Consider the following 27,560-nt stretch of genomic DNA (forward strand, 5'->3'; position numbering starts at 1 on the left):
TGTGACAGATCTATATATTGAGATATCTGAATATCTGTTTTTTTGTTTTTGTTTTATATGTTTTGTCATTTGTTTTGGATAATTGTTTTGCAATATCATGCGGTATAGTTTATTTAGTATATTGTTATGTTTACAATCCAGCATGTAGTGTTTATTGTTTCAGTCACAACTCACAAGTGCTTTCCTTCATATAGATCATATTGATCTCCTTTAAGACAAAGAACTATCGGAGGGCGATTGAGGCCCATCTTTCCCCATAGTGTATCTCAGTGTTGCTCTCTTTGTTTAAATCAGCCTTAATGTAACGATCGGTGTAACACAGAGAGGATCTGATTACCGGTGATCTGCAGTATCACCGAGAATGCAGATATATACCAGATTATTGATGATCTGCAGTATCACCGATAATCAGATATATCTCTAACCTCTGGACACCTGAGTGATAAGAGTGTTTTTGGTACAACAGTAATACTTTGAGAATCGCACCTGGATAAGAGGTGCAAGAGCAGATAGGAATACTGCTCGGCAACTGGTTCCTTCCGTAGTCTGGACTCTCCACGGGGAGGAGTCAGACTGACAGTGGAAAGGACAGAACGTAAGTGACACCAATGGAGAAGTGTCACTGACAGATCTGCGAGCTACCTCCTAACAGGAGAGATAGTTCTCGAGGTCGGACAAGCCAGGTCGTAAACACATGGACAGATAAGGTACAGAGACAGGAGGCAGGTGCAGAATCCAGAGACTAGCCGAGGTTTGGCAACAGAGTATCAGAATGATAAAGGTACAAAATCAGAGATCAGAAGAATGGTCAGGAAAGCAGAAGGTCATAACAAATAATCAACAATGCCTAAGCTAAGGTTTGAGTTCCTTGGCTGTCAACACCTTGGAAACTGATCTAGAATATAATACAGATAATAACAGACTTCCTAGACTAAGGTGTGAGATCCTTGGCCATCAACACCTTGGAAACTGTCTAATAACACAGATACTGACAAGGTCTGAGTGCTACCACGTAGTGATCGCAACGCCAGACACCAGAGAAATGACCAGCACCCAGTATATATACACCAGCGCTCACTAGCGCCTCCGCTAAGTGCTGGACCAATGGAAGTTGCTGAAATTGTCAGCTGACCGGCTTGGTCAGCTGACTCCCTTCTGACTGTCATAAAGGCCCTGCCTCTCTGCGCGCGCGTCCTCCTGAGCCAGTGTGGACTATCAGTCCCAGCCACACCAGACATGTGTTGTAATGTGTCAGCCTGTTCGAGCGCGGGGGCAGCCGCACCGCCAACCGAGCATGCGGCGGTTTCCCCGCGCTCAGCCACTGTGTCAGTAGTAGGCCTATGCGTACCGACTGCCGCATCGGACGCGGACTCCGCCACCCTGACCGCTGGGCATGCAGCGGTTTCTCCGCGTTCCGTCCCGCTAGTGGATGCGTGCCTAAACACCCCAGATGCCATGCTAGATGCGGAATCAGCCGCCTCACTCTGAGTATTTGCGGCGGCTCTTCCGTGTTTTCTCACACTTTATTAAAGGAAAGACCGCAAGAGCCGATCTGTGATTGGGTTAATCGCTCTAAAACTCGGTCTTGCTGTCACTTTGCGCATAGATGCCCATATGTGGATTCGCAATCTATGAACCGACTAGCCGAGAGGAGCGTTCTGACTCCAAAGGATTCACCACACATATACAATTTCAAATGCCTGCCACCATGTGCGAATCGGCGCACGACTGTAACTATAATAACACACTGAGAACACTGTAGCGTAACCCTTAGCTGTATACAGGGATCGGCGCCAGATCTGTCTATCTGTGCCTGATTCAAGCATACAGGTTGTAGATGCAAAATACTATAAAACACAAGATAATGTTTTCGGAGAAGCAAGTACAATTGTGTATGTTCAGGAGCAGGTCATAACTGTTAAAACGATTTTTAAACGTTTTAGTAACAAAAATGCATTACACACATTTACATCAACTAATTAACATATACCACAAAGCATAAAATAAAAGGGAGTAAAGGAGAAGGTTTTTACTTAGCTGAGCAGTCCTTGTGAGATTTGAATAAAAGATAGTCCAGTTCCAAATGTAGGCATTGATATCAGAGTCCTTGAATCAAAGCATGCGTTCGGTCCTCCCAAGAATGCATGCCTGGAGAAAGTTCTTTGTCGATGGAATTTTGGAAGACAAAATGGTTGCTGAGGGGTCAGACTTTTATAGAATCTGACTTTTGGGGCTGGCCTCCCTTATGAGTAGGTGGGGTAGCTGCCATTTCCGTAGTGTTCATCACAGTCATCAGTACAAAAATGGACAAAACACAAAGTACAGCAGTGTAGCTTTGAGCTTTCTATTAAATTGTCATAGCAAGCCATGCGATGCAGTCACATACAATGCAACAACATGATGCATATATTGCCTATTACTCTTAGAAGGTCAAGTGTAAAATAGTACAGATTGAGTAGCCCAAAAACTTAGACTAATAGAATGTCAAGAAGACCATACATCATAACTCGACTAGATGCTTCTAAATATTCTATCCCTGATTAAGTCAAAGTCTGCCAGACCTGGGGTAGATTTGTGACCTACATTTTTTAAAATGTATGGGGTGCCACTCTATGAGCATGGATTATTTTTTTCTAATTTCAGGTATGTATTCAGCAACAGCCATTCACCTTCAGTAGGAGGTGTCGAATTTTTGCAGAACAGTAATATGAGTTTTCGGGTCTGACATAGTTCATGGTGGACCATAATGTGTGTGTTCTGCCATATCTAAACTAGTAACTAGCTCACAATTCTTGGGACAGATATACCTGTACCTTTGTCCACTGTACCTAGAACAGTGTTTCAGAACCTGTATAGCTTAGGGTAGTGCCACAAGATGAGCAAGACGTTTCTACTACATCTTGCACAAATAGGATCATCTCTGTGGCCCATTACATTGGGGGAAGGCAGTTTCTATACAGGTCAGATGTTATGCTGTAAATGTTTTTGTAAAGCATTTGTGGATATCAAGGGATCATACTGAGGAACATCAACCCACTCTTCTATGGTTAACTCAGCCAGGACCTGCACCCACTTATCATAATACTTTAAAAGAAGCTTGTTTAAAAGCAAACTTAATAATACAGCATAACAAGAGGAAATACAGTCCAATGGACTTCTGTGATGCAGCAGCATAGACATAAATTTATATCTAGAAGGTTTTCCAGCACACAGAAATAGACTGTAGGTCTAACAATTGTTTAAAGCTGAGTAGCCCCTACACACTCCAATGACTTCTGATTCACCAAGAGCTTGCTGGGTAGTCTGTAACTCTGGGTGTTTCAAGTCCTTATCCATAGAGCCACATTAATCCATGCCATGCACTTATGAGGATCTATTTTATTTTGTTACTAGAAAAAGACCTTTGGTAAATATCTTGATTGGTTATAATATCACATTATGTGTTATACAGTAACTGTGCTATAATCTTAGATTGTAAGCCTTTGGCAGGCTACTCCCTTCCCTAGTGTAGTCTATATGATCGTGTGCTCCTTTCCTATGAAAGGCGTGTGTGACGGACGAGCCGTGAGACCAGAAAACGCAATAGCAATCGGTTTCCTGCACCAATTGTCGTTGCGTTGCCAGACCTGGATTGTCTGTCTGTGGCTACCTGCAGTCAAACCTGGGGTCTCTCCTTCTCTCAGCAGAGAAATAGCATTAACTGAGATGCAGGATGCCTGTTGATTTGCTAATGAACTAGGAACAAACGCTTGTGTCCAAGAATTACTTTTAATTACCTGAGGACAAAGGGTCTGCCCTCTGGCAGAACCTCAGATAGGTGTCAATTGCTAACCCCATTTGGTTAGCAATTTTTGAGCCCAGCAAATGGAGCTTCCCTCACAGCGGGAGGCCAGACGGCCTGAATCTGCCAGCAGCAGAGAAAACGAATGCTGCATATGATTTTTTGCTTATTTACGGAATACTGTAAATAGGATAGTTATGAGAGTGGTATCATTGGGTTTGTAGAGTGTTGCTGAATCTTTTAATACCAGTCTAGAGGGGCAAGAGGTCCTCTACAACCAAGTAATTAAACTTCTCAGGAACTGGACCCTCTACCCTAATCAAGTCTGATGTCATAGGAATTGCCATCATCTGAAGAATATTAACTGTTATCAGTGCAAATGTGGCATTTATCGGTTTTGAATTACAGTGCTTCATAAGTTTAAAGCTAAATCTCTCTCAGAGGGAATGAACTGTGATTAATTTCTAATTCAGAGGGGGCAGGCATTACCACACCCCCAAACCAGCTTCATCAAAAGCACATTGCTACCAGGCGGGCCTCATTCCTCCAACTTCCATCTTCTTGGGAGCATGCTGCCGCTTTGAGGAACAGTGGCGGCCATCTTGTCTGAACTTTGCTCCTGAACTGAAACAAAGGAACTTTACGAGTTTTCCCAGAAAGGACATATTTCCACGAACCTAAGTATTTTCTTACATTTTTTATTTCATACTGTGCTATTATTTGTCTCTATAATTGTTGATTTTAACGATTTTCTGTATATATTAATTATTTATATTGCATATTTAATAAACAACGCTAACGTCCTTTATTTGTTCAGCTACCCTATTATTTAGCCGCACAAACTGAACCCTGGTTTCTGAAGAGTCGCTACTATTGTTGATAGCTAGATAAAATAGAGTGTGTTTAACCGTCTTCTATTTACAGGTCTAGAGTCAGTCAGTCAGTAGGATTCCTCTGTCCCATGATAGCAGAGGTGGTGGCAGTTATACCCTAAAATAGTGTGTAATTTGTATTACCGTAACTCACAGGCTCCCTTCTAGTCGGTCTGCTGCCAAAATCCCAGCGATTTCTGTGCACCGATTGCGACCACAGATTGCATGGTCTGTGTGCTGAAACTGATTGGGAGGCATTGTGCGGTCCAGCCACTAGGGGCCCTGTGACAGTGTTTGGCAGCGTTTGGGATCTGCGTTGTGCTGAAAGTCTCTAAGATAGCGCTCTCAAATTAACCCTATCGAGAAACGAACTAATTCGTTGGTTGTAGCTGAATGCAATATATTTTTTATATATACAGAGAGACTGTGTAGCCAGTACCCCTCCCCAAAAGTTTTATTTTATTTGGCATGGAAATGTCCGGGTACTACAAGCTCATGTGCCAAGCAGACCTGGAAAGTCTTTGTGAAGCAAGGGGCATTGACATCCTCCGCAAGAAAAAACAGGACATGGTAACAGACTTGTACAGATGGGATAGCTAGCAACTGAAAGGTGCTGGATGGGTCCACTGAGGAGGACACCGGCCCATCTAATTCAAGTCAGGGGGAACCAGAGACTTAAGATCCTGAGCGTACAGAGGTTGAGCACCCTGCGGGCAATGCTGCAACAGTTACGCAGGAGGCTGTCAGTATGGACCCCGATCTCAGAGCTTATCCAAGTACTCGCCTGGAACCGGCCAGTACTGGACTGTCCATTAATGCTGATTCGCTAATGCAGCAGGCATTACAAAAGCTGATGGACACTGACCTGGAAAAGTACCTGCAGTACATGGCGGAACGCCAGGCTGCTGCTGCTGCTGCAGAAGCGCGTGAGAAGTGCCAGTCTGCAGAAAGCCAAGTGCATGAGGAGCGCCAAGCTGCTGCTACAAAACGGAAGCGCCAATGACAGCATGAACTGAACATGGCCATGGTTCAACAAGCCAGCCGGAGTTCATCGCCCAGCCTCCCTGCTGCAGGAGCCGCATCATCTGTAAGTGCAAAATTTTAATTTGCTACTATTGAAAAAGACACTGACATTGACTTTTTTTTGCGGTCTTTTGAAAAAGCATGCCGTCAGTATCGTCTCTCCCAAGACCAGTGGGCCAGACATCTGACGCCTTTGCTGCACTACAAAGCGCTTGATGCTTTCGCAGAGTTACCTGTGGAAAAGGATAATGATTATGCAGCTATAAAAAACGCTATCATTACTAAATACCAGCTGACGCCAGAAGCCTATCGCAAAAAGTTCAGGTCCTGGCAGAAAAAATCTACTGACTCTTATTGAGATGTGGTCAGCAGTTTACTCACCACACTCCGCCAGTGGACTCTAGGCCTCACCAAAGGGTCTTATGATGTCCTGGAGGACTTGATAGTCCTAGAACAGTTTCTGAACATTTGCCCTGCTGATGTACGACAGTTTGTGCTGGAGCACAAGCCTGCGTCGGCAACTGTCGCTGCAGACCTCGCTAAAACCTTTGCGACTACCCGGGTGCCTGCCACACACAGGACTGCACCATCCAGCTGGAGAGGAGGTTAGCCCAATACCTTGGCAGACTCTCCTGCCCCTGTGAGCCGTCCACCACAGAGGCCACCCAGCGCAGCTGCTGCACCCAGGCCTGCAGCACCTGAGGGGGTCACCTGTCACCACTGCCGCCAGCCCGGGCACATGAAATTCGACTTTCCGGGGCGGAGGCAGACACCACCATCACCTGGATCACCTGTACCACCTGTACCTCGCCCACGGCAGGTGCAACCAGCCAGCGAACCACAGCCTGGATCATCAGATTTTGTTTTATGTGCCCGTGGAAAGGAAATCCGCAACCGAACCGACCAGCAGCAGCCTGTTAGAGTGAACAACGAGATTGTCACTGGATTCCAGTGCAGTAGAAATACACTACTGTGCTGGTAAAGTTTCCCAGCTCTATTATTATTATTATTGCTTTATAAAGCGCCAACATGATCCATGGCGCTGTACAAAGTAAGAAACAAACATGGGGTACAAAATAATACAGACAATGGTATACACCAATACACAAAATACAGAGTTGGTACAGAATACAGAATCGGTACAAAGTACAGAATTGGTAATAAAAGTGACATAATTAATATGAATACCGGTAAATGTGTAACAAAATCCAAAACACAAAAGGGTGAGGTAGCCCTGCCCCTGCAAGCTTACTATCTAAAGGAATAGGGGGGAAACAAGAGGTCAGGGGCGTAACAATAAGGGGATGCGAGCCATGCAGGCGTGGGGGGGGGGGGGGGGAGGGGGGGAGACAGCGTCAGACACTGAGAGAGCGGAACCTCTGGATTACGGTGTATGTTGCTGCCCGCACTGTAATTGATGCTGGAGGGAACTCGCTGAGAGGAGAGCCCAAGGCCAATGCTCTCCCCTCCTGCCGCGACCCCTCCGGCCCCCCAAAACAGCTCTGAGAGGGCACCGGGAGGGGGGTTCTAGCTCAGATTTTTTGTAGGGGGGCCCGAGGATTTCTAGTTACACCCCTGCAAGGGTAGTATATAATATTCACACCTGGAGGCAGTGTGTTAACTGGTTAACTGGTAGGAAGTACAACTTGGCCACAGGACAACAGATGAAGGTGGAGCGCATGCTTGACGGAAAAAGTGAGTTTTGAGGGCACGTTAAAAGATATCAAAGGTTGGGGAGTGACGGATGGCAGAGGATTCGAGAGGAGGGGTGAAGCACGTGCGAAATCTTGTATACCGGAATGTGAGGAGGATAATAGAAAGTCATATGCAGATCTGAGATTGCAGTTGGGTTGGTATCTGGAAACTAGTGAGGAGATGTACACCGGAGAGAGATTGTGGAGAGCTTAGGCCTCAATTCACGGAGCATTATCAAACACTTTATCAAACTTTTGATAATTTACCTCATGGGTAAAATTTCATTTTAAATTCACTAAGGTGTTATATATTTGTTGAACGTTTTATCTGTAAAACATTCGATAAATATATAACACCATAGGCCTCAATTCACGGAGAATTATCAAACGTTTATCAAACACTTTATCAAACGTTTGATAATTTACCTTATGGGTAAAATCTCATTTTGAATTCACTGAGGTGTTATATATTTCTTGAACGTTTTATCGGTAAAACATTCGATAAATATATAACACCTTAGTGAATTTAAAATGAGATTTTACCCATAAGGTAAATTATCAAACGTTTGATAAAGTGTTTGATAAACGTTTGATAATTCTCCGTGAATTGAGGCCTATGGGTAAAATCTCATTTTAAATTCACTAAGGTGTTATATATTTATCGAATGTTTTACCGATAAAACGTTCAAGAAATATATAACACCTCAGTGAATTCAAAATGAGATTTTACCCATAAGGTAAATTATCAAACGTTTGATAAAGTGTTAGATAAACGTTTGATAATGTTCGTGAATTGAGGCCTTAAGTGAGATTTTACCCATGAGGTAAATTATCAAACGTTTGATAAAGTGTTTGATAAACGTTTGATAATGCTCCGTGAATTGAGGCCTAAGTTAAAGAGTTTGAACTGAATCCTCTGGTTAATTGATAGCCAATGAAGAGCTTGACAGAGAGAAGCCGCAGAGGAAGAACGGGAAGAAAGATGAATGAGACGAGCAGTTGAGTTCAGTACAGATTGGAGTGGTGCCATTCTATTAGCTGGTATACCACAAAGTAGTATGTTATAATAGTCCAGATGAGTTATTATAAGAGCATGTATTCACATTTTAGTAGTGTGCTTAGAAAAGGTCGGATGTGAGATATGTTTCTGAGTTGGAGATAACAGGAGCTGGTTAGGGAGTGAATGTGAGGAATAGAGGAATAAAGGAGAGCGATGAGTAAAATATTACGCCTAAACGCCATGCTTTGGGAACTTAAGTTATAGGGGTGTTATTAACATTTATTGTTATATCAGGCAGAGAAGTGGACAGAGATGGTGGAAAAATAATTAAATCTGTGTTACTCATATAAAGTTTTAAGAAGCGAGATGTCATGAAAGAGGATATAGCAGACAAACAGTCAGGGACACGTGTGAGGAGGGAGTTAAGGTCTGGGGCCGGGTGGTACAGTTGTGTATTGTCTGCATATAAGTGATATTGAAACCCAAATGAGTTGATTAAGTTGCCAAGAACATGCATGTGGGTGGAAAAGAGGAGGGGGCCAATGACAGAGCCTTGAGGTACCCCCACAGATAAAGGATGGGAAGATGAAATCTGATCCGAGTAAGAGACTGTGAAAAGACCTTCCAGAGAGATAGGAAGATATCCAGGAGAGAGCGAGGTACTTTATACCTATAGATGTAAGGTGTAGTCAACAGTATCAAACGCTGATGACAGATCAAGAAGGATGAGTATGGAATAATGGCCTTCGATTTAGCAATAATATCATTGGTTACTTCCCCGGTCCCTGGAGAGCAGACATCACAAGGCCCAGAGAGTGTAAGTTGCAGGCAGACTCCACTGTGCTCTGTGCCACCTCTTCCCCCGTGCATCCCTTTGTCTCTGTCACTCTGTTTCCCTTTGCGCCTCCTTTTGTCCCCTTCTGCCTTCTTTAGTCCCTATGCCACTTCTGCCCCTGTGCATCCCTCTGTGTCTCCTTATGTTACATTTTGTGCCTGCTTGCCCTCCTTTGTGCCTCCTTTAGTTCCCTGTGACACATCTGCCCCGTTTTTGTCCCTCTGTGCCTAGTTCTGTCCCCCTGTGCTTCCTTCTGTCTCCATTTGTGACTCCTTCTGTCCCCAGTGCCTACTTCTGTCCCCTTGTGCCTCCATGTGTCCCCCTTGGTGCCTTACGCAGTCACCTTGTGCCAGTGGCGTAGCTACAAACCTCTGGGCCCCGATGCGGAATCTGGATGTGGCCCCCCCCCCCACGGCAACAACAGCCCCCCTCCCCCGGCAACACCCGACGCACACACATATCCGAATCCCTATAGCCAGCTATAGGTCCCCCCAGTATAGGTAGCCAGGCATAGGTACGCCAGTATAGTTGCCCCCGGTATAGGTTAGCCAGGTAGGTGCCTCCAGCATAGGTAGCCAGTATAGTTGCCCCCAGTATAGGTTAGATAGGCAGGCGCCGCCAGTACAGGTTAGCTAGGTGGGTGCCTCTAATATAGGTAGCCAGAATAGTTGCCCCCAGCATAGGTTAGATAGGTAGGTGCCCCCAGTATAGGTTAGTTAGGTAGGTGCCTCCAATATAGGTAGCCAGTATAGTTGCCACCTGTATAGGCTAGCTAGGTGCCCCGAATACAGGTTAGACAATTAAGTGCCCCCAGGTTAGATAGGTAGGTGCCCCCCAGTATAGGTTAGATTAGGTAGCTGCCCCCCAGTATAGGTTAGATGAGGTAGGTGCCCCCCAGGATAGGTTAGGTAGCTGCCCCCCAGGATAGATTAGGTAGCTTTCCCCCAGGATAGGTTAGGTAGGTAGCTGGCCCCCCAGGATAGGTTAGGTAGGTAGCTGGCCCCCCCAGGATAGGTTAGGTAGGTAGCTGGCCCCCCAGGATAGGTTAGGTAGGTAGCTGGCCCCCAGGATAGGTTAGAGTAGGTAGCTGCCCCCCCGGATAGGTTAGAGTAGGTAGCTGCCCCCCAGGATAGGTTAGGTAGGTAGCTGGCCCCCCAGGATAGGTTAGGTAGGTAGCTGGCCCCCCAGGATAGGTTAGGTAGGTAGCTGGCCCCCCAGGATAGGTTAGGTAGGTAGCTGGCCCCCCAGGATAGGTTAGAGTAGGTAGCTGCCCCCCCGGATAGGCACGGAAGCGCTGTAGGCGGAACTCACCTCCGTCCCTGCGCCGCTGGTCTCCTCCCGCTCTGTATAGATGTTGTTACACACTGCTTCCTGTTTAGCCGGAAGCAGTGTGTAACAGCAGATCTATGCAGAGCGGGAGGAGACCAGCGGCGCTTGGAACGCAGGCAGGTGAGTTCTGCCTACAGCGCTTCCGTGCGCTGCGCACTCTGCATCTGAGGGGGAGGGGGGGGCCCGGGGAGAGGTCGGACTGCCCTCCCCACGGCTGCAGCTCCCCCCTCCCAATAACGCACGCAGGGATCCCATCTCCGAGTCCAAACGGACATGGGCCCCCCGGGCCCCTCCCCCGCCTCTTCAGGAGCCGGGCCCGGTCGCCGAGGCGACCGTTGCGACCACAGGCCCTACGCCCCTGCCTTGTGCCTCCTATCTACGTGTGCCTCCTTCTGTCCTGCCTCCATCTGTCCCCTTTTGTGCCTTCTTTTGTCCCCCTGCACCTCCTTCTGTCCCTCTTTTGGCCTCCTTCTGTGCTTCCTCCTGTCCCTCTTTTTGCCTCCTTCTGTCCCCCTTTGTGCCACCTTCTGTCCCCATGTGCCTCCTTCAGTCCCCCTTTGTGCCTTCTTCTTTCCCCCATTGTGACTCCTTATGGTCCCTGTGTTCCCTTCTGTCCCATTGTGCTACCTCTGCCCCCCTATGCATCACTCTATCCCAATGTGCCAATATCTGTCCCTGTCCCCCTCCTATGCTCCTCCAGCCCAGTGTGTAAATAGGGCAGCAGAAGCTGTGCTCTTACCTCCCCACTGGACTCCAGCACTGTGCCTGTGTAGTCATCCTGTCTGTCTCCTGTTCCCTCTAGTACTGGCACTCACCTCATGTAGTGTGTAATCATGCTACCTGCAGTAGAAGATGCTTGGCACTAGGCCGAGCGGTGACGGGACAGGTGGAAGCAGAGCACTGGACTCTGGCTGAGAGGTGAGAGCACAGCTTCTGCTGCACTATACTCTGCATTCACACACTAGGCTGGAAGAGAGCAAGAAGAAAGTGTGCAACGAAATGCGACAGGATCAGTGGGTTGTTCTTATCTCAGGAACTCCCTGTATTATGCATTCACCTTATACGGCACATGGTTTATAAGTGTGTGTGTGTGTGTGTGTGTGTGTGTGTGAGAGCAGAGGTTTTTTCCTTTTCTTGGGGGGGGGGGGGGAGAGTTGACAGTGGACGTCTTGCCTGGAGTGACAGAAAAGGCTAGAAACGGCCCTGGGGAGACATGGACACTGGACTGATGTTATAACTTACAGCAAATGATTAAGTGTGAATGAACTCTTACTGCATGTGTGAAAATGTTAATAAACTCGGAAAAAAAGAGTCAAACACCAAATGTGTTATTTTACCGGCCCTTTATTGTTTGCTGAACATGTCTTAGAGAATTGAAGCCTGGATGGAAATTTATAAACCGCTATCTGAACACTTTTAAGATCTACAAGAAGCAGCTCTGAGAAGATGTATTAACAACAGGAGTTTGTGTAAATATAGTAGCAAGACCATGGGCACAATTCACTAAGATCATACTAGTGATAATACGGCAAGTGAAAAGTTATCGCTACACATCATTTGGCATTTTAAGTGATAATTCACTAAATAAGTTTGCCTTAACTTGTATCGATACATTTTTACAGTGAGAATGTCATCACTCCAGACCTTAAGTTATAACCCCTGTAGTTATTCTTACATGCAGGAGATAGGGAGGAGAGAAGGAAACGCAGGCAGGATGTACTGGTAGTTCTGCCCGTCATGCTGCCTCCTGATGATGATGATGATTATTTACAGCTAGTCCCCAGGGAGATCTTGAGTATGGCAGCCAGGGAATGAGAGAGAGCGTGAGGCTGTGTATGTGTGTATAAACATATGCTAAATGTTTCTTCCTCCGTGTTCCTGCTGTGTGTATTTCTCTCTATACAGAGGCACCTTTTACATAAAATACTATAATGCAGCAGAAAGCTCAGGATCTTCCATTTTACATTACAGTCTCTAATAACAATCTGCCCTGATGTCTGCTGTGGGTGTTTGTGGATACGTCCATCAATAAAAGTTTTGTCCTGTTGACAAGTGAGGACCATCCTTTCCTTTGTTGAACCGTGGACTTGCTATCCAGGTCGAGCACTGCCACAGGATTGTGGAGGTGAGGGGTGTTCACCACACTGCACTCTCTAATAACACTCCACTTAACGACAGCTGAGGTCAGGTGATAATGCCTCACAGTTGTTATCATTTGCATTCCTCTTTGTGAATTAACATCCTGTCTTTAAAGGGAACCAGAGATGAACGATTCACACAAAATAAACATATCAGTTGATAGCTTGTAAAGAATAAATGCTCTACCCGATAATTTTGCCACTCTGGTGTGCCTTTTTGAGTGCCTTTTATCCATTATTGCTCCAGGAAATATCCAATATGGCCGCCGGCTCATATACCTTCTGCTTCCAGGTTATGAGGTGTTCTGGATGTGCTGTCTAGCCTCTATGAGACTATAGACAAGCAGGGCTGTTGCTGCAGCATTTCATCTGTGTGCTTTCAACTTCATATTCTGGTATGCTGTGTGGCTGCCTGTAAGAAGTGTCTCTCATAGTAATGAAACTGCATACAGTAGATAATAATGATGACTGGCTGCACAGACAGAGCACACAGATCACACTTGTTTCAGAGATTTTTCCTGCAGCAGCAGCAGCCCCTCCCATGTCATCAGAGCTCTCAGTATGTAAAGCAGGAAATCTGATCCAGGAGGGGGAAGGCTTGGGCTTGAAAAGACTCCACAAAAGAGTAACTCAGCTATAATGATTCCAGGTCAAACCTCCACTGACTCAGTCAGGGATTCTTATCACAGCTGATTATAGACAGATTAAGCAGAGAAGCCTTAAACTAAAAGCAGGGTGTTAGGAACCTGTTCAGGACTTGATCTACCTGCTGGTGGCAGTGTGTGCGGGACTTATGTACTTTCTATATCCACCACTAGGGGGCTGTGCACTTCATGTCATCAAACTTGCAATCCTCAGTCTTACCTGCAGATGGCATCAGACTCTGGAGTTTCTTGGGACTTCCACCTCCTGCCAGCAGAGGTCAACCTGCTTGGGACTTTGCAGGCCGATCTGCTGACACACCCAATGCTCACCTTACTTAAGACCAGCTCTCATTACAGCAGGTGCCAGAACATCACATAGCTTCCCCTGTGCTTGCTGAACTCTGGTCTCCTGTGTTTCTGGTCCTCTGTATCCCTGGTTCTATTCTGATTATCCGGTATATGATTCATGGCTAGCCTCTGACCTTGCTTCTGTGTTGCGATCTTGTACTGCGATCTGATGTGTAAATATATTGTATGTATTTTGTATATATACCTGTATATTGTTTCTGTGTGTATTCCTCAATTAAGTGTATATATTGTATAGTTGTTTATGACTTCTTAGTTAGACTAGTTAGGGTTTTGGTTGCACTATTCATTGTTTGTATATACACTGTGTGGTTGTGCTTAATAAACACCATTCACTTATTTCCGTGTTCAGCCTCGTTATATCCTGCTGCAAACAGTGATCACCTGTGCTTGCTCTGTGGGGTTTGTAACAGTATGTTCTGGCCATTCTGATCACTGCAGCTTGATATATATCAAAGGGCTGATAAAACTTCCTGTCTGTGAAGTTTATCCACTCAGTCATTCATAATGAACTCCAGTGAGATGTACTATTATATGTTGCTGGCTGATGAGGAGGGAGATCACTGCAGACAGATTTTCTCTGAGTATCCCAAGAATGATCTCCTCCACCTGATCAATCAGCTGCAGGATAATGTGCAGCAAGGTGTGTTCTGCAGACAAGAGGTCCAGCCATTGCTAGAAATCTGGAGCAATCTGTCAGTTTCTGGTTATACTAGCAATGATCTGGATCCACCTTATGATCTGACAATGGTGGAGATGTTACTTGATTTATTGGAGGATGATGAGGATTACTTTTTTGAATATTATTCCAACAAATCTAAAGAGTTCCGTTTGGAATGTTCCAACTCTGTTTTGTGTCTGTCTAACAGGAGGGTTTGTAGTTTTGAAATGATTGCTCCTCTAGTTGGTGCATGGAATAAAATATCTTTCATATGTGACAACCCTGATTTTCACCCTGTCACTACCTCCTCTCCTCTGTTCTCTGACCAGAGTTCACAGCACTTAGTCATGAGTAAACAGCCTGTATACCAGTTACCCATAGCAACCACCTCCAAGGACTTTCATTCATTTGCACCTGTGACTCCAAATATCTCAGCCTTTGCATGTACTCAAATCAGATCCACTACCCAGGCCAAACAGCACTCACCTACAACCAAAGAACCTGCTAACCCGTTGCCCATAGCAACAACCTCCCAGAATACTTATTTACCTGCTCCTGTGATCCGGAAGAGTGCAGCCTCTCTTCAGACCGCAATTAGATCCATGCCTTGGTCTAAGGAGTACCCTGTCACTACGCAAAAGTCCATGTTGCCATCGCTCATAGCAACCACTCCTAAATTCTCTCAGTTGCCTGCATCTGTTACTCAGATTAGATCCTCACCCTGCTTCAAACCTAAAGTGGCATTTAAGAATAAACGCAAATTCTTTCCGACCTCATCAATTAACCACATACAGTCTTCACTGCAATCTGCATCTTCAAAATGCACCCTGCAACCTGAATTACCAGCAGCTTCTCTTCAAATCAATCCTGTAACAGCCCTGCCTCCAGCCACTCCAGTAGCAGAATTTTGCACCTTGTCAGCAGAGACTTTGTTTCAGCCTGCAGAAGGTAATTCTCCTGCAAGTCTTATGGACTATAATCAGCCTGCACAGCCTATAGACTGTATTCCTCCTGCAATGTCTGCAGGTGGTAATCCTCATGCAAATGTTATGGACTGTAATCAGCCTGCACAGCCTATAAACTCTATTCCTCCTGCAATGTCTGCAGGTGGTAATTCTCCTGCAAGTCTTATGGACTGTAATCAGCCTGCACAGCCTATAGACTGTATTCCTCCTGCAATGTCTGCAGGTGGTAATCCTCATGCAAATGTTATGGACTGTAATCAGCCTGCACAGCCTATAAACTCTATTCCTCCTGCAATGTCTGCAGGTGGTAATTCTCCTGCAAGTCTTATGGACTGTAATCAGCCTGCACAGCCTATAGACTGTATTCCTCCTACAATGTCTGCAGACTGCAATATCTCTACAAAGCTTATGACTTGTATTTTTCCTGCCATGCCTGCAGAATGCCATATTTCTACAAAACTTATGGACTGTAATCCACCTGCAAACTGTATTTCTCCTGTAAAAATTATGGACTGTTATCCTCCTGCAGACTGCAATATCTCTGCAACGCCTATGAACTGTAATCTCCCTGCAATGCCTGCAGCCCTCCAGCCGCTGTCAGACCCTGCAGCCCTCCAGCCGCTGTCAGACCCTGCAGCCCTCCAGCCGCTGTCAGACCCTGCAGCCCTCCAGCCGCTGTCAGACCCTGCAGCCCTCCAGCCGCTGTCAGACCCTGCAGCCCTCCAGCCGCTGTCAGACTCTGCAGCCCTCCAGCCGCTGTCAGAATCTGTAAACTTTCAACCACTTGCAGAGTGTGCTCATTCCCAGCCATTTGGTGAACATTCTGATTTCCAGCCTCCAGCACAGTTTGCAGTGTTCCAGCCTCCAGCACAGTTTTTACAGACTTCATCATCTGCCATTCCTACTCCTTCATCTACCATACCTGTACGGCCTCCACAGACTCCTGCTGCCTCTGCCCGGCCTCCACAGACTCCTGCTGCCTCTGCCCGGCCTCCACAGACTGCTGCTGCCTCTGTCCGGCCTCTACAGACTGCCGCTGCTGCTGCCGCCTCTGCCCGGCTTCTACAGACTCCTGCTGTTGCCTCTGCCCGGCCTCTACAGACTCATGTTGCCTCTGCCCGGCCTCTACAGACTCCTGCTGCTGCCTCTGCCCGGCCTCTACAGACTCCTGCTGCTGCTGCCTCTGCCCGGCCTCTACAGACTCCTGCTGCTGCTGCCTCTGCCCGGCCTCTACAGACTCCTGCTGCTGCTGCCTCTGCCCGGCCTCTACAGACTCCTGCTGCTGCTGCCTCTGCCCGGCCTCTACAGACTCCTGCTGCTGCTGCCTCTGCCCGGCCTCTACAGACTCCTGCTGCTGCTGCCTCTGCCCGGCCTCTACAGACTCCTGCTGCTGCCTCTGCCCGGCCTCTACAGACTCCTGCTGCTGCCTCTGCCCGGCCTCTACAGACTCCTGCTGCTGCCTCTGCCCGGCCTCTACAGACTCCTGCTGCTGCCTCTGCCCGGCCTCTACAGACTCCTGCTGCTGCCTCTGCCCGGCCTCTTCAGACTCCTGCTGCTGCCTCTGCCTGGCCTCTACAGACTCCTGCTGCTGCCTCTGCCTGGCCTCTACAGACTCCTGCTGCTGCCTCTGCCTGGCCTCTACAGACTCCTGCTGCTGCCTCTGCCCGGCCTCTACAGACTCCTGCTGCTGCCTCTGCCCGGCCTCTACAGACTCCTGCTGCTGCCTCTGCCCGGCCTCCACAGACTCCTGCTGAACAGCCTGTCGTTGTCCAGTCGGCTGCCCAGCTCATTTTTCCACCTGATGTTCTATGGTCTGTTGCCTGCCAGTCCGCTGCCCTGCCTGCCTTCCTGGTAGGTGATCTTCAGTTTACTGTCCTACCTGATGTTTGCCTGTCTGCTATTGCCTTTTGTTTGGAACTTATGACTACCACTCCCTCCCAGCCTCAACAAGTGCTTCTGAACCAGGTGCCTGCAGTTGCCTCTGTCATCCCAGGATCCTCAACCCCAGGGTTCTCTGTTCCCTTACCAGGGATAAGGCCATTCCTGTTGCTAGCCTTGCCAGCCTTGTTGACAGTTCTGTATAGGAAACCCCAGTTTTTTGTGGCTTGTCTCCAGGCTTCTCCTCACTGTGAGTTCCTACCCTTTGACCTCTGCTGCTCTCCTGAATCCGGTGACCCCTGGAGGAGAGGGAGAGTCCTTGGTTGGCTTCTCTTGCCTTCAGGATGGGTTGCCAGGCCCTTGGGCATTGGTAAGGACTCCATTGGGGTTGCCAGTGCCCTCTGGGAGTTTAAAAACTTTCTTACAGGCAGATGGTATCTGGGTCTAGGTAAAATGTGTTGGTTTCAGAGCCTGTGGATTATGCTTCGGAGTACAGCCATTATTCTGGGTATCCTGCAACCCTGGTTGACGGCATTGGCAGGGGATTATCAGGATGGCTCTGGGGACCCTGGTGGTGGTACTTCCTGTGTGATTCAGACCAACTCTGGCTCTGGAGATTACCGTGGTTGTTGGAGCGTCCTGAGGCCGCTCCTTAAAGGGGGGGTACTGTTAGGAACCTGTTCAGGACTTGATCTACCTGCTGGTGGCAGTGTGTGCGGGACTTATGTACTTTCTATATCCACCACTAGGGGGCTGTGCACTTCATGTCATCAAACTTGCAATCCTCAGTCTTACCTGCAGATGGCATCAGACTCTGGAGTTTCTTGGGACTTCCACCTCCTGCCAGCAGAGGTCAACCTGCTTGGGACTTTGCAGGCCGATCTGCTGACACACCCAATGCTCACCTTACTTAAGACCAGCTCTCATTACAGCAGGTGCCAGAACATCACATAGCTTCCCCTGTGCTTGCTGAACTCTGGTCTCCTGTGTTTCTGGTCCTCTGTATCCCTGGTTCTATTCTGATTATCCGGTATATGATTTATGGCTAGCCTCTGACCTTGCTTCTGTGTTGCGATCTTGTACTGCGATCTGATGTGTAAATATATTGTATGTATTTTGTATATATACCTGTATATTGTTTCTGTGTGTATTCCTCAATTAAGTGTATATATTGTATAGTTGTTTATGACTTCTTAGTTAGACTAGTTAGGGTTTTGGTTGCACTATTCATTGTTTGTATATACACTGTGTGGTTGTGCTTAATAAACACCATTCCCTTATTTCCGTGTTCAGCCTCGTTATATCCTGCTGCAAACAGTGATCACCTGTGCTTGCTCTGTGGGGTTTGTAACACAGGGTAGGTGTTTACTGTCATGTTCCCACTGATAAATGTAATTAAATACATGAGGGTGCTTCGTCTCTGGTTCTCTTTAAGTTTAAGATCCAGTTGTTAATTTAAGGATTCAATCGTTAACTTTAGAAATGTTTTCTTAACTTAACCTCCCTGCCGGTTATCCCGAGCTCAGCTCGGGGTAACCTGCCGCGGAGGATTCCTCAGGCCCTGCTGGGCCGATTTGCATAATTTTTTTTTTGTTACACGCAGCTAGCACTTTGCTAGCTGCGTGTAACTTACGATCGCCGCCGCTCCCCGCCGATTCGCCGCAACCCGCCGCGACAGAGGGTGTCCCCCCCCCCGAGACCCGTGCGCTGCCTGGCCAATCAGTGCCAGGCAGCGTCGAGGGGTGGTTCGGGACTCCCTCTGACGTCACGACGTCGATGACGTCGGTGACGTCATCGCGCCCGTCGCCATGGCGACGGGGGAAGCCCTCCTGGAAATCCCGTTCAGAACGGGATTTCCGGATGGGTATATGCGCCGGCGGCGATCGGCGCATTCGGGGGGACGCCGCAGGGAGGGGGGAAGCATGTAGCTAGCGCTAGGCTAGCTACATGCTAAAAAAAAAAAAATAATGCGAAAAAACACCCTCCCTGCCGTGCGCAGCATTTTTTTATAACGGCAGGGAGGTTAATGAGGAACTCTAAAGTGGAAATGAACTCACCACCAGTGTGAAGCTGGTGACAGGTTTGTCAGGGAAAACCCAGTTCTCAGAGGGGAAAAAGTCCTGCAGCCAATGAAAATCCAGCTGAAAAGGTAAAACCCCTCCCACACTTTAGGCCTGATTAAAATTTGACCTACTGATGCAAAGCCTTATGGGTAGTGACATCACATGCAGCTCATTCCTGATTTGCATATGCTGATATTAAAAGCTTGATATCTTAGCACTCATAGCTCCTACACACTACAAGTTCACAAGATAGCATTGATATACCCCATCTCCTCCCTCACAAGGTCCCTCTTTATCAAGGTTTATAATTCCTTTTGCCTGATTTACTCACTGGTTCCAGCACTAAGGTGTGCGATCTTTATGACCTATCTGACAATGTCATCAGGCTGGGACTCAGTACATGGGAAAGAGGAGGCTGGTTACAGTTCAAGTGTGGGAGCACCACAATCATTGTTGCAATGACGTGAGATACTATTTACCCAGCATGCTTCTTTACCTACAGTAGCACATTCTATTTAAAACTATGATAGATGAAAACTGCAAGCTAATGTGTTTCTATTTTTTCCTTCATTGTTCCTGTAAAATTCACACAAAATAAATTGATTCCTAAAAAACTAGCACCAAAGGAAGTCTAGTTTGTCACAAAAAAATCAATAAACATATTGTTATACATACAGTATATCACTTTGGTGTCATAAGAAGTGAGTTAATGGTAAAATCAATAGGATCATAGCTAAAATGTCACAAATTACATGCCTCGAAGAGTAACTGTAGGGAAAAAAAGTAATGAATAAGATTGCTATTTTTTTTTTTTTACAATATTCATTTATAAATAATTTAATCAGTATTTTCCCATTATAAAATCTTTTCTCACCAATTTACATTCTAAAATGTATCACAGATGCTGACATCTTTTCTTTACTGCTGGTAGGTGCACCATTGAGGAATAATTTGTTTACTCTATATTTCGAAGCTAGGAGAAATAACAACTAGTCTCCCAGAACTCTTGCGTACGAGAGGAATCGGCGCAGGAGACTTGGGCGCAGTATACAGCCGGTATGGCTTATCCTGCTCCTGCACAAATTCCCATTCACGTTAAATACTATTCCCCCTCCAGGCCGCCATGGATGGTGGGAAATGAAATAATTCGGCTTCCAGCAATTGCTAGAGGCCGAATTATAGTGTTTTATAAGTAACTTCAGCTCTGTCTTCTGACAGCGCTGAAGTTACTCACTGCTGCGCCCCAGTCTCCTGCGCTGGAATGAAAGTGTTCGGAACTCTTTGGGCGAAGAATTCCACATACCTTAACAGCCCAAGCATGTGACATCACTAGGAGGACAGGGCTTCATACCAGTATACAGCAATATATAGCTAAAGGAAGTGTTGCTGATGCTGAAACCAGGATATTTAACATAAATGTGGGAATCCTGAATAATTTACTACATGTCACTACGGTGCCTTTTTAAAGGCTATCCTATATAAAAGCTAGCTATACTTACCTGGGACTTCTTCCAGTCCCTAGAAGTCACGTGTGTCCCTGACTGCAGGTCTGGTCTTCTCCCAGGTCTCACTAGCAGACTCTGAAGTATTGCCGACCCGATGGGTCGGTGTCTACTGCACATGCTCAGGCGTGCGCCCACACCACGTACGAACATGCCTACACCATGGCTCCTGCACTTCGCTCTTCATGGCGTGGACAGACGCATGCACGCGCAGAAGACGCCGACCCATAGGTGATAACGGAGCTGCGGCAAGGGACACATGTGACTTCTAGGGGCTGGAAGAAATCCCAGATAAGTAAATCATGAATCTGATTGATTTCAAATGCCAAATTCACAGATTTCAGAAAGCTATTGTGTCTGTGAATATGGCATTTGAAGTCAGTTTCCAATTTTTCACTGGTGTTAATGCAAGATTTTCCCCATTTTCAATATAGAACTAAAAAAAATGAATAAAATATCGGGAACAAGGTGTGTTATCCAAACGAACCATTACGCAGGTTAACAGCTCAGTTGATTCACACCTTCTCATGGTTTAAAAAACACTGGAAATCTCCCTGTGTCTGACATACGAAAAGCAATGACAGATTTGGCTGGTGGCTTCCATTTGTGTTATCTTTTACATGGCTAAGGGCTGGTTCACACTTGTAGTAAAAACTTATCCGTGGCTCCGTTTTTTGGCCCGGATCAAAAACAGAGCCACAGATACCAGTGTTAAATATAGCAGCCATCTTCACTGGAAGATGAATCCGGCTGCGTTCAGGGGGACCCGTTCTCAAAACCTGAACGGACCTTCCGGATTTGCAGTATTTTTACGGACCCCGGATACACGAGGGGTAGTGAAAATGAATGGGAAAACGGACCCCCCGTTTCAGATATATAATAAAACATATTTATTTGTAAACTGAGATGAAACTGAAATTCCAGATGCTAAAATCCACAAAAAAGTTCAGAATCGTTGCGTAGTGCTTCTTTTAACTTATCCATAATGTCATTTGGGCCAGAGTAATTATTAGTTTCCAGTTCCCTTAACATCTTCTGGTACGGAAGTGGTAAATTATTCTGCTTTGCTCCCATGCATAAGACCTGCCAAAAAAAGAAATGTGTAATATCATGGATGCTTTATACAATGCACACACTTATTTTCTATATAGATTATGAGGATGGGCGATAAACTGTCTGCAGTAAAAAAAAAAGAGAAAAAAAGGCAGAGCTCCCACAAAGCCCTAATCAACACATCTTCTAGCTAATCTAGAATCACCCTATAAAATCACTAGTAAGTTCCTCATGTGCCCTCCCACCATGTACTGTACTGAACCCCTAGTCTCTCTATGTAAACTAGGTTCCAGAGCAAAGATGTCAAATGCAAATACAAAGTGAGGCGAAATTGAACACTGGGACCAAGTTGCAGGCCAACCCCAATGTCTAGTAGCCACTTCCCTACCCTATACAGTTTCCTGGTGTCTAGTGCTATTCCCCTCCCTCCACCATATGGCTTCTCTGGTGATCTATGGCTACCTCTCCAATATAGCTTCTCTGGTGGTCTAGAGTTGGCCAAACATAGTGCAGAAGAAATTTGGGGCCGAATTTGATGGCTCTGCAGGCCGGAGTTTGACATGTATGCTCTAGAAAGTCCAGCAGAATCATATGTACCTTGTCTGGGTGCAGTCATAGCTCTTCAGTCTCTGACCCAAAGAGCACAGTAGATATGAAGACTTATGCCAGCACCTGGAATAGGTAAACATGCTCTCCAATGCCTCTGCTGCCTGCAGGAGTTGGGAGGACCCAGGTGGCCATACACTTATAGATTTGCAGCAGATTCGACCATCAGATATATTTCTGTCAGATGCCTGTCAAGTCGCATCTGACAGGAATCTATCCGGTTTGGGCCACACTCTAGGAAAAGATTTTCAATAGATTTCAGAATGACACATGGGGGACACAGAAGGACACAAGGGGGACAAAGGGAGACACAAGAGGTACAAGGGGCATGAGGTACAAAGGGGGCATAATATGCATACACCATGGATGCACCAGGTTTAGTTTGGGTTTTTTTTCCTGGTTTTTGTCCTCTGAACCCAGGTGCGTCTTATGGTCAGGAGCGTCTTATAGTCCGAAAAATACGGTAATCGATCTGACAGTAAATCTTTCAGAAAATTGTATGATGTGTACCTGGCATAACAATTAACCTAATACAGTTTAATTTCGTTATTGTAAACTCAGATATAGTAAAACTTCAGGTATAGTAAACTTAATGTTCTGGTCAAGCCAAGCAACATTATAAGTATATGGATGTAACATCTGGTATAGTAAACCTCGATACAATAGAACTTCTGTTATAATAAACCTGTTTTTTGGCCCCTGCGGTATTCTGTATCGAACTATAGCGGAATGTGGGCAGACACGTGTCTTACGTCATTTGGCGACCCATTAACCATGGTCGCTGGTTGGGCTGGCAGACACTTGTAGCCAGCTCGTTGTCTGCACACTGTATTGTTAAAACATGACTTCCGGTCCGACGCAGAGCAACGCAAGTACGCACGGTAACGTAGTTTTGTGCAAGTGTCGGGGATGCGGTGGAAATGTCACTTCCATCTCATCACGCCGTACTGTGGCTGTATGAAAGTGTTCCTAGACTTTCATTGCCCAGCGGTGGGGTGCGGTAAAAATACTACTCCGCACCTCCCCGCTGAGAAAGGGCCCTTACATTTTCACAGATACTGTTATAATCTGGATCCATTATTCTCAGCTCCAATATATATTACCTGCTTGTACTGGGGAGATGTCAGCCCGTATATACACTGGTTCATCTGGTAACACCGGCACACAAGTTCTCCATTTGGCGTCTGAACGCTTATTTCAATTGGTTGATAGATGCCCCAGGAAACCCCTTCCTGGCTAAAAGGAACACAAAAGAGGACAAAGTATTACTGGTTAAACTCAGGAAAGGATAAGATTTTGAGTGAAACATTTAAAATATCTTCTGTAATACCGTAATTTTGCACTATAAATTTGCTATTATGTATTTCTGTAGTGCTGATGTGTTTTAAAAGTACCCAGTCGTGTCACTGTCCATAAGAAGAGCTCAAAATCTAGTCCATTCAGAATTAAAGACTGAAACTGTATAACAAATGTAAAACCAAAGCCTTGTATACACATAAGAGGTCCGTCGTCCGGTACAGATCGGAACGTGATCCCTCCAGTGAGGGAGGCTGTACAGATGCATTGTTAGCCTGTAGGCTAGCTACATGTTCCGTTGCTGTGGAGATCGGATGAGGACTGGCGGAGTGGTGCACGATGGACCAGAAGGAGTAAGTGATGGAACAATTCCCTCAGTATGCCCTTGGCCGAGTTAATCCACATGGCAGATCACTCGCCAAGGCACTGCTGTACATGCGCTAGATTCATGGCAGAAGTGTCACGGACGCCTTAGCCGAAAACCATGTAGCGTGTGTGGCAACCTAAACAATGTTAAATAAACTGAGTTTATTTAGTCTAGAGAAAAGACGCCTTAGAGGAGATCTAATTAACATGTATAAATACATCAGAGGGCAATATAATAGCTTGGCGGATGAGCTTTTTGTCCCTAGGCCTTCTCAAAGGACCATAGGACATGACCTGCGCATGGAGGAAAAACGTTTTAGCCATTTATTTAGGAAAGGGTTCTTTACAGTAAGAGTGATTAAGATGTGGAATGCATTGCCACAGGAAGTCGTTATGGCAAACTCTTTACCTGCATTTAAAGGGGGCTTAGATGCTTTCCTTGCGTTGAAAGACATCCATGGCTTCAATTACTAGGTAATGCCTAATGATGTTGATCCAGGGATTTTTATCTGATTGCCATCTGGAGTCGGGAAGGAAATTTTCCCTTTTGGGGCTAATTGGACCATGCCTTGTAAGGGTTTTTTCGCCTTCCTCTGGATCAACAGGGATATGTGAGGGAGCAGGCTGGAGTTGTACTTTGTACTGGTTGAACCCGATGGACGTATGTCTTTTTTCAACCATAATAACTAGGTAACTATGTAAATGAATTGCTAAAGATAAGAATTACAAAGTCTTGTGAAAGTATTCTATCCCCATTATGTTTTGTGGCATTAAAATTGATTTTTGGAGGGTCAGCTCCATTTGGTTTACAGAACTGAAATTGCTAAATATTCTTCTTTATTAAACAATAGATAAGATACAAAAACAGAAATTAAGACCTGTCCACTTCCCCCACAGTCAATACTTTGCAGTGCCACTTTTTGCTGCAATTACATCCACAAGTCTGCTGGGATATAACTTGATTAGCTTAGTACAGCTATGCCACACCTGCTGCAACCGCAGACATACAGGATCTAGTAGTCTAGTCTTCCCCAGAGTCCACCATAAAACTTTTGCCTCTACTCCTGCTACTTCCCTATGGAATGCCTTACTAAGGATGGTATATGAGATGCAAACAATTCTGAATTAGTGCAAGATTATGCAAATTTTGTGAGCAATTTCATGCAGCTTGTTAATAGCCAATTTGCATCTCATTGATATGCAAATCTCCTTACCTAACTCAACCAGGATAGTTCTAAACCTGGTGATGTTTACATCTAGATAAACCAACAATATCGATTAGTTAACTCCCCTTCTGACTAGCCAATGAACATGAAGGAAGAGGTTGTGACCATTTACCAATTAATAGGGCAGATACAAAGGGGGCTACATTACAATGATGTGGTGATGCCATGCTCATTCACTGGAGAAGTGTGCTCTGTTTGGGAGACCCCAGAGCATAAAGAGAGGAGGGGAGTCCCCCAGTGTATAGAGACAGGAGAAGGGGAGACCCTCAAAGCATAGGGAGAGGAGGGAGACCCCAGAGCCTAGGGAGAGGAGGGGAGACCCTCAGAGAATAGGAAGAGAAAGGGAAACTCTCAGAGTATAGAGAGAAGAGCGGAGACCCTCAGAGAATAGGGAGAGGAGGGGAGACTCCCAGAGAATAGGAAGAGAAGGGGAGACCCTCACAGTATAGAGAGAGGAGGGGAGACCCTCAGAGAATAGGAAGAGAAATGGAAACTCTCAGAGTATAGAGAGAGGAGGGGAGACCCTCAGAGAATAGGGAGAGAAGGGGAGACCCTCAGAGAATAGGAAGAGAAGGGGAGACACCAAGAGTATAGATCGATGAGGGGGGACCCCAGAGCATAGGGAGAGGGGGGGGGAGACCCCAGAGCATAAGGAGAGGAGGGGAGACCCCAGAGCATAAGGAGAGGAGGGGAGACCCCAGAGCATAGGGAGAGGAGGGGAGACCACCCAGAGCATAGGGAGAGGAGGGGAGACCCCACAGCATAGGTAAAGGAGGGGGAACCCTCAGAGTATACAGAGAGGAAGTGAGAACCCCAGTGTATAGAGCTAGGAGGGGAGACCCCCAGAGTATAGAGCAAGGAGGGGAGACCCCCAGAGTATAGAGCGAGGAGGGGAGACCCCGAGAATATATAGAGAGGAGGGGAGACCCTCAGACTATAGGGAGGGAATCTGTAAAGAGCTTTAAAATGGCAATGCATTTCCGAGACAATTTAGGCTTGTAAAACTGATTAACCAGGTGTGAAAGTGTTGTTGGGTTGTGGTTCCACGGAGTAAGTAAAATGTGTATGGTAGCGTTGGGGGGTGGGTGGGTTTAACCACTTGAGGACCTAGGGCTTTCTACCACTTAAGGACCGGCCACTTTTTTTCCATTCAGACCACTGCAGCTTTCACGGTTTATTGCTCGGTCATACAACCTACCACCTAAAGGAATTTTGGCTCCTTTTCTTGTCACTAATAAAGATTTCTTTTGGTGCTATTTGATTGCTCCTGCGATTTTTACTTTTTATTATATTCATCAAAAAAGACATGAATTTTGGCAAAAAAAATGATTTTTTTAACTTTCTGTGCTGACATTTTTCAAATAAAGTAAAATTTCTGTATACATGCAGCGCGAAAAATGTGGACAAACATGTTTTTGATTAAAAAAAAACCCATTCAGTGTATATTTATTGGTTTGGGTAAAAGTTATAGCGTTTACAAACTATGGTGCAAAAAGTGAATTTTCTCATTTTCAAGCATCTATGACTTTTCTGACCCCCTGTCATGTTTCATGAGGGGCTAGAATTCCAGGATAGTATAAATACCCCCCAAATGACCCCATTTTGGAAAGAAGACTTCCCAAAGTATTCACTGAGAGGCATAGTGAGTTCATAGAAGATATTATTTTTTGTCACAAGTAAGCGGAAAATGACACTTTGTGAGAAAAAAAAAAAAGTTTCCATTTCTTCTAACTTGCGACAAAAAAAAAAATGAAATCTGCCACGGACTCACCATGCCCCTCTCTGAATACCTTGAAGGGTCTACTTTCTAAAATGGGGTCATTTGTGGGGTGTGTTTACTGTCCCTACATTTTGGGGGGTGCTAAATTGTAAGCACCCCTGTAAAGCCTAAAGGTGCTCATTAGACTTTGGACCCCTTAGCGCAGTTAGGCTGCAAAAAAGTGCCACACATGTGGTATTGCCGTACTCAGGAGAAGTAGTATAATGTGTTTTGGGGTGTATTTTTACACATACCCATGCTGGGTGGGAGAAATATCTCTGTAAATGACAATTTGTTAATGTTTTTTACACACAATTGTCCATTTACAGAGATCTTTCTCCCACTCAGCATGGGTATGTGTAAAAATACACCCCAAAACACATTATACTACTTCTCCTGAGTACGGCGATACCACATGTGTGGCGTTTTTTTGCACCCTAACTGCGCTAAAGGGCCCAAAGTCCAATGAGTACCTTTAGGATTTCACAGGTCATTTTGAGAAA

General features: G+C 45.9%; 1 protein-coding gene across 1 annotated transcript in view; it reads right to left on the reverse strand.

The window, feature by feature from the left end:
* Nucleotides 1–21,617: 21,617 nt before the first annotated feature.
* Nucleotides 21,618–27,560, reverse strand: part of GGCT (gamma-glutamylcyclotransferase) — a 45,348-nt gene continuing 39,405 nt past the window's right edge. The window contains exons 3-4 of the mRNA XM_068236256.1: nucleotides 23,514–23,646; nucleotides 21,618–21,834 (exon numbers count right to left, since the gene is read on the reverse strand). Of these exons, the coding sequence (XP_068092357.1) occupies nucleotides 21,679–21,834; nucleotides 23,514–23,646 (289 nt within the window). The 3' untranslated portion in view covers nucleotides 21,618–21,678. The remainder of the gene's footprint in view (nucleotides 21,835–23,513; nucleotides 23,647–27,560) is intronic.

The sequence above is a fragment of the Hyperolius riggenbachi genome, chromosome 5 (assembly GCF_040937935.1).
Source record: "Hyperolius riggenbachi isolate aHypRig1 chromosome 5, aHypRig1.pri, whole genome shotgun sequence".
NCBI classification, from domain to species: domain Eukaryota; kingdom Metazoa; phylum Chordata; class Amphibia; order Anura; family Hyperoliidae; genus Hyperolius; species Hyperolius riggenbachi.